The sequence below is a fragment of the Macadamia integrifolia genome, chromosome 1 (genome assembly GCF_013358625.1).
Source record: "Macadamia integrifolia cultivar HAES 741 chromosome 1, SCU_Mint_v3, whole genome shotgun sequence".
In the NCBI taxonomy this organism is placed as follows: Eukaryota; Viridiplantae; Streptophyta; class Magnoliopsida; order Proteales; family Proteaceae; genus Macadamia; species Macadamia integrifolia.
Genome location: NC_056557.1, coordinates 7,349,323 through 7,357,807, shown reverse-complemented (window position 1 = coordinate 7,357,807; position 8,485 = coordinate 7,349,323). Strand labels below are relative to the sequence as shown.

The 8,485-nt window shown below is 37.7% G+C and overlaps 1 protein-coding gene across 1 annotated transcript; it reads left to right on the top strand.

Annotated features, from left to right (window-relative positions):
• The first annotated feature begins 5,861 nt into the window (after positions 1-5,861).
• LOC122075084 (tryptophan N-monooxygenase CYP79A68-like) lies at positions 5,862-8,242 on the top strand. The gene is made up of 2 exons (XM_042639985.1): positions 5,862-6,957; positions 7,085-8,242. Exons 1-2 carry the CDS (start codon positions 5,926-5,928, stop codon positions 7,715-7,717), a joined length of 1,665 nt encoding a protein of 554 aa, XP_042495919.1. The 5' UTR covers positions 5,862-5,925; the 3' UTR covers positions 7,718-8,242.
• Positions 8,243-8,485: the final 243 nt, after the last annotated feature.

Below are 8,485 nucleotides of genomic sequence, written 5' to 3'. Positions count from 1 at the left end.
AATAATTCTTGGAGTCTTTTATTTTTCATTTTTTAAAGATAAAAAAAAAAAAAAATGTATCAAGGAAATAAAATGCATCTACAATTTTGGTACAGATGATCTAAGCTCAAAATGTGTGAACAAACACTTCATCCCTACCAATCAAAGTTCCCCATGTGGCTTCTCGTTTCCCACAGAAATGCTATGTTATAGTTACTTTGTGTCCAAAATGTTTTTTTTTTTTCCAATACAAATGATCTTTTTGCATAAAATAAAAAATAAAAAATTCTCAACCTTTGTACTCGTTGGCCAAACCCTCATCCCAAATTCATCTTAAGGGATGATCTTCTTTCCTCCGAGCTGCTCTGCCTTCATTCAATCGTGGTAGCCTTCAATTCCTGTCCTCCATTATCACATTCTATCGTCAACATGTAATAATTTCACATAAAAAATGAATGGCTAGCTCGATGTAAACTTAAAAGTATTTGGGCACTCTCTCCATAACAACTAGCATTTGAGGATCTACCCAAATTATTACTTTGGCCATTATTTCCACTATCCACGGTAAGGATGTGAATTTGAAATCAAAACCGAATTGTTTACATCAAAATCGTGAAACCATTTATTAAATGTTTCGGTTTTGGTTTTAAAATTGAAACCGTGATTCGATTTTGGTTTTAAAGTTTAAACCGCTAACATACCGTTTAAGTAAATTGTCAAACCGAATGTATGTAAATTTTTTTTTACCCCGAATATTATCTGGGACCCAGGATAGCGCCTAGAATTTTATTAAAAATAAAATTGATAATTAAAGGACAAGGGGAGGGGGAAATAACCTGCCTTTCCCCAACCCAGGAGAGACAAGTCATTCTATCACTCTCAAAACCCAAAAAAAAACCCTTATATTCTAAAGATTGGTAAACCAAATTTGTCCTCTCGAATGATGCAACTAAGATCACCTAGAAGAGGATCATCACCAGGGAAAATCAACTTTATTGTAGACTCACAAGTAAAATTAGCTAACCAATCCGCTGCTCGATTGCTTTCCTGAAATGAAAATGAGACGTGGGCTCTCAAAGAATCACAGAGGTTGATAACTTCCTGAAACCAATACCAACAGCTCCACAAATTACATGATCTTTGGGTAACCAGCTTCACAATCAAAGAGGAATCAGAATTAACATAAAAATCGGAGAGGCCCAATTCTCCACACAATCTCAATCCATCTCTAGGGGCTCTCAACTCAGCCATTGAATTTGAACACACCCCATAGAAATTAGAGAATGCCGCAAGAACATTTCCGTTATTGTTTCTAATAATGCCTCCCACACTACTTTTACCCGGATTTCCCTTATTTGCTCCATCCACATTCAGTTTAACAATATGAAAGGGAGGGCACCAATATATAGGAATTGGAGCCTTAACTCGACTAATAGGAGGATTTAATTTAAATACCTGCAGAATAAGAACATCTTTCCAAAAAAGGGGTGTAGAGAATTTAGTGAGATAAGTGATCTCACGAATCCAATTTTTAACTCTCTCAATGATTGCAGATGATGCAAGTGAGCCTTCACCATGTCTTTTCCTATTTCTTTCTTTCCATAATTCTCAAACTATAAATGTTGGCAACAAGCCCGTGATGTACTTTGCAAATAGCCTTTACACCAGCACAGGACTGCCAATAAAGGATCCTATTACCAAGATCTTGAGATGAAATAACATCAATGTCTATTGTTCTTCCGAAAAAATTCCAAACCTTAAAAGCAGTTGTTCCCACTAATAAAGTGTGAGTTGTCGTTTCCCTCCAAGGATCCCTACAACAAGAGCATTTAGATGCCAATGGAATACCGATTTCATTAAACCATCATCGGTTGGAATTTTTCCATTTAAGATTTGCCATGAAAAGAAAACTAACTTTGGGAGGAACTGACTTATTCCATAACCATTTAGAGTAAGGAACTTAAGGAGAGTGCAATCGGATCTCATTCCACGTTGACTTAGTAGAGAAAGAGCCATCGCTCGTCGGGGTCCAAACCAATCTGTCAACTTTATTTAATGACATAATGTTGGAGTTGAGAATATAATCCCTAATCTCCGGGAAGTCATTAACATTCAGCACGTTTTGATCCCAATTGCCATCACGTCTAAACACATCTTTTATCTGAGTTTCAATTTTCACATTCAAGGCACCATCAACATAGTCGATTAGGGAGTCTATACTTGACCAATTATCAAGCCAAAAATTCACCTCACCAGAGCCGACCAAACATTTGGATTTTAATAAAATAAGCTCTTTAAGCTTATATACAATGAATTACATATATAGTAAGTTTAAATCATTCAATGTTAAGTTTACATACATTTCAATAAAAAAAAATTAAGTTTATATTAAAAAATTATTAAAAAATATATATAATAATAAACAATTAAATTCATTGTTAAAATCTACATCAATTTCACTACAAAATTTAAAGGTAAACAATTTGTTTGAATAAAAAAATTAGAAAACATAAGAAAATTATTTATAAATGATTTCAATTTTAATTTTGATTTTACCTAAAAAATCTTGCACCGAACAGAATCAAACCTTCTACACCAGTACATCGGAACCAAACAACTAACACCCTTAATCTAGAGATGATTTTTCTGTTTTTTCAGGTGTAATGGCGGTGGTGGTGGGGATGATTTTTCCTTTTTAAGGTGTGATGGCGGTGGTGGTGGGGATAAAGCTCTGCCCATACTTGAACAGCTTGAAATGTAAGAATTACCTCATCTATTTTTAATCCTACACCAACTGAAGTGTCAACTGCAAGGGTCAGAGGCAGCCAACTGAAGTATACCTTTTTGTTGGGCCTTTAATTTTGAAGTCTTTTTTTATAACACAACGGAGAAGTGTGATTTCCATAATAAAATATTGGACTTTCTACATTACAATATCTACATTTGAAGTACAAGCAGCTGAGATGATATTCTTAAAAGGAAAAAAATCCATCAATCAATTATACCATTATTATCAATTCTCCCAACTCAGCTTTTAAATTCTTCTCAACAGGATTCCCTACTTTCCCATATAGGAAAAAAAAAACAAAAAAAACAAAACAACCAAGCATGATATGATTCATTTTTGGAAACGAGATGAACCCAATAGCAGTACCAAACCCGCCCTTCTGTAACTTGATTCATGGGCTTTTGAAACAATAACCTCACCCAAGTTCCCCATTTTCGTGCAACCTCCACTTCACTGTTCTTCTTCTTTTTTTCTTTTTTTGGGTAACGAGGAGTATCCAGGCCTTCAGCCCGACTAGTCCCGTGAGCTCATTCTGACCCCACCACCTCACTCTTCTTCACCAATTATCCCACCATAAATTTTACACTCTTCATCACATCCTCTTGCAAAAACATACTTCACATGTGGTACATATGAAGGAGAATTCCTCCTTCGTCGTGACGTACCTATCTTGGATAAGTCAGGAATTAAAACAAGAAATCAAGAGATAAGTTGGACGTATTGAGGCACCCTCCTCAGAACAACAAGGTTGTTTTCGGGTTCAAATATATCTCCCGATACTGTAGGACTTCTATTTAAATAACAATTAATAATTACTCAAGAACAATTTGAGTAACATACAACACTTGCGATAACTACACGCACTACCTAATATCACGTTACCCACATAACCCATGTAATCCATACTTCCATATACATAAGTCACACCACTACACATGTCATCCACTATAACTCAACCACTCCCTACCCTTATCATGTTCATAACATGTTTCTTGTTCTTCTGGGCTCTTGGCAAGAGAGTGGCGTGACGAAAGAAAAAGGGTAAAACTAAGACATAACAAATTACAAGCAACCTCAACTATGTGATGTAACTGATCACTACTACCCGACAAACATAACTTTTCTTTCACAAGGGATGCACAACTAACAACACCCACCAACCATTCGAATACGCATTGAAGAAGATCCAGACTCCCTCCCCAGATCGGAAAGAATAGCCAACCCATTAGAAATCCGGAACCAATGCAAAATCCTGTTACGTGCATCAGTTGCTTCCTTCTATTAGCACACGTGAAAATACCCACTATCTTTTGGTTGGAGTGTGGATTCCAACCAAATGGGGCACCTATGCTCCCATCCTCTCTCTCTCTCTCATCATCATCATTTGTTTCTCTCTCATCTTCCATCCTTTTCTTCTATTAAAGTTGGTCTCTTTTTTGTTAGTATTATTTAAAAAAAAAAAAAAGCTAAGGATGGTTTTAAGTATTGGTTAGGTACCGGCCAATCTGATACGAAAGTTAACCCGATATGAAATGGTTGACATCAGAACCTCTTCTTCTTTTAAAATTGGTGTGGGTATTGGTTGATTCTGAATACAAACAATACCAGTAAATATTAATACCAATCCGAAGCTCATTCGACTTAGATTTGATACTGACCCAGTTTGATATTGATACGAAACCAATATTGATCTCACACCTAATTCAGACGATCCACTATGGCGCTACAACATTATGGTGATCTTCATAACGCGATGATGTGACCGTACAATGTTATTACGATAGGGCGATGCCATAACGCTACAGCGATATGGCAATCAGCTATGATGATATGGCAATAGCGTTGTAGCATCTTAGAGCTATGATAATCACTACAGCAGGGCGATTCATATCTATATCTGTTGGGGGCGATCCAAATAATGTCCTTCTCTTTAAGTTTAAAAAAAAAAAAAAAAGAATTAGTTATCAGGAGATGCCCTAATGAATAGTTGATCAGGTCGGGTCTCCAAAAACATTGTGAAATTCGATCGAGAGTCGCCTATCGCTCTATGATTGAAACACCTTAAGAGGAGCTGCTCGTTCAATCACTTTCAATTCCCCTTATCGGCCATCTATAGCATTATAGCTACACACTCTGAACTCGGTTATTCCTTAATAATGTGTGCTACTTTCACCAAGTTACATTATTTTTTGCCCGACAGTATCTCGACTCTTAACTATCAAAGCATTGTAAATATTAGAATCTATGCCCAAGGAAAAATGGGCTAGCATCCCAGTACCCGACCAATGATATGAAGCGAACTGCCCAAGTATTTTCTTCAGGTGTGGAAACCCCAAGACTACACTAGAAGTAGTTAGGATTAATTCTCATAATCAACAATAAATAATATAAGTGAACTATGTCGAAATTTTTCCGATAATAGAAATTCACTATCGCAAAATTAAATTAAATGTCTTAGCAAGCTGATCGGTTAATTCAATAAGAAACGGGAGTTCACACTCAATTTCTTTGGTATCATCCAGCTAAATTCAATTCAATCCTTTACTCATTCAATATTCAATGAGTCGATTCGTGTCAGTATTAGTTGAGGACAATATAGAATCAATATGAGTATCAGTTGAGATCAATACCTAAAACTGTTGTGCTGAATTAATTAAAATAAAAAATAATGTGAAACATTTGAAAAATAAGGGCAAATGTTAGATACATACCGGTCTTCCTTCACAAAATAGTTAGATCACAAAATAGTTAGATAACTTTCAAAATCCATTGAATGGGATTAAGGTCAAATACATACCGGTCTTCCTTCACAAAATAGTTAGATAACTGTTCATCTCTCTTCGTACAAAACGAAAAACACATGATTTCATGATCTCTTGGTCAGGGATAAGGGAAAGACTTGTCCAACCATATGAGTGAGAGTGAGAGAGAGAGAGATTTAATGCAATGTGATTGAGAATGAGTGGCTCTTTTTTTTTTTCTGGTAAAATTGAGAATGAGTGGCTCGCGTTCGCCTAAGGGGGGGTGTCTGTACGGGATATTTCCCTTGTGAGAACCTGATCCGGACTTCTATATATAGTTAGGGTTCTCAACGCTCCCTTCTCTCATCCATCACCACCAGCACAGCACCTTCAGGCTTTGAAATCTAATTAGTAGCCATGAAGAACAACACCTCTAACATCTCTTCCCCATTCCTGACCCTCCCATGGAGCGTTACTGCAGCCACCACCAGCATACCTGGAACCCTAATAAGCTTCACCTCCCCAATCACTTCAGTACTTCTCATCTTTGTTTCCCTTCTTTTCATTGCCCAATTTCGGTCTAAGATTTATAAGAAATCTAAGCCAACTGCTCCACTCCCACCTGGTCCAACACCATGGCCTATAATTGGTAGCATTCCGGAATTGTTCCGAAAGAAGCCGGTATTCCGGTGGGTACTTGGGCTCATGAAAGAAATGAATACCGAAATTGCATGTTTTCGATTTGGTGATGTGCATGTAATTCCGGTCATTTGCCCGGAGATTGCTAAAGAATTCTTGAAAAAACAAGATGCAACATTTGCTTCAAGACCCATTACAATGGCGACCGAGTACTCAAGCCGTGGGTTCTTGTCCCTAGCTTTTGTGCCATGGGGTGATCAATGGAAGAAGATGAGGAGGGTGGTAACTTCTGAGGTTATCAATCCCAGGAGAATTCATTGGCTCCTTGAGAAAAGAACAGAAGAGGCTGATAATCTTGTCAAATACGTATACAACCAATGCACCAGTACTAATACTGGTTCACTTGTGGACGTTAGGGTTGCAGCTAGGCAATATGGTGGCAATGTCATTAGGAAGTTGATGTTCAACAAGAGATACCTTGGGGAAGGAAGGAAGGATGGAGGGCCTGGCGTTGAAGAAGAAGAATATATCGATGCCGTCTTTACCGTGCTTTCTTTGGTATATTCATTTTGTGTATCAGATTACATGCCTAGTTTGAGGAGGTTTGATTTGAATGGACATGAGAAGATCATGAAGGAGGCTGTTAGGGTTATTAACAAGTACCATGACCCTATAATTGATGAGAGGGTTCAAGAATGGAGAGAAGGGAAGAAGAAGGAAGCTCAAGATCTTCTTGATGTACTCATTTCAATGAAAGATTCAAATGGGAAGCCATTGCTATCCACAGAAGAGATCAAAGCTCAAACTGCGGTATGATTTTAGCTAACTGCATTATTTATATTTTCTGTCTTAAGGGATACATGCAATCAAACCTTAATATATCTTCTTTGCATTGATTGTTACAAACCATTATTGAAAGTATGATCTATTTTTGCAGGAACTAGTGTATGCGGCAGTGGACAATCCATCAAATGGAGTTGAATGGGCCTTGGCGGAGATGATCAACCACCCTGAGATGCTTCAAAAAGCTACTGAAGAAATTGATAGAGTCGTCGGAAAGGAGAGGTTGGTACAGGAGTCCGACATACCACAGCTCAATTATGTCAAGGCATGCGCTAGGGAAGCCTTTCGGCTCCACCCGATCGCCCCCTTTAACGTTCCACATGTCTCTAATGCTGATACAACGGTCGCCGGTTATTTCATTCCTAAGGGTAGCCATGTCTTGTTAAGCCGAGTTGGGCTAGGACGAAACCCTAAAGTTTGGGAAGACCCTCTCAAGTTCAACCCTGAGCGCCATTTGAAGGATCCGTCACTTGATGTTGACCTGACTGAGCCAGAGCTGCGGTTCATCTCATTTAGCACTGGGAGGCGTGGGTGCATGGGGGCCATGCTTGGCTCTGCCATGACTATTATGTTGTTGGCTAGGCTCCTGCAAGGGTTCAGTTGGGGAGTAAACCCTGGTGAGTCTAGGATTGACCTAAGTGAGTCAAGAGCCGATCTTTTCTTGGCTAAGCCATTGCTTGCGCATGCTGAGCCACGTTTGTCAGTGCATGCTTATCCTTTGCACTAGAATAATTCTTATAGTCACTTATTTTTATTTTTATGATAAAATAAGGAATGACCATATTAGAGCTAATTTGAGAGTTGCCCCAATACATGATATACTTTGAGAAAATCGTTTGAGGTGGTATGACCATGTTCAACGGTGGCCTTTGGATACACCACTATGGAGGAGCGATCTAATTTAGATTGAAGGAGCAAAAAGATGTAGGGGCAAGCAAAAATGACCATAGGAGTTGTGATGAAAGATATGCATAGTTTAGGTCATGTCTCAACTATGACCTCGAAGCTATTTGGAGGGCAATGATCTATGTATCCTACCCCGTTTAAGTGAGATATTGCTCACTTCTTGTTTTTGTGGTGGTGGTGGTGTTTCTTTCTTTCTATATTACTTTTAGTTTTTTACCTTTGCTTGGATTCATGTATTCAGCCCCATTTAGTTAGGATAAGATTGAGTTTTGTTGTTGTTGTTGTTGTTGTAAGCAAAAAATATATTACAGAAATAAAATGCCAAATGATCTGGTTTTCCATTCTAGCCTAATTATCTAACCTACTTGCTTCTGCAATAAAATGTTTATCCTTTACAATAATATTATTTACAATACCAATAAAATGCAAAAGAAATAGAGTAATAACAGCCCTTTTATAATTTCAGATCTATCCTACTTCCATTTCTTATCCAATAAATAGAGTGATAACAAGTAATTGCATATAACTAGTTAACCTCATATGTCACTACTAAGGGAATTGCCCATACAACTCTTCTCATTTAACTAAA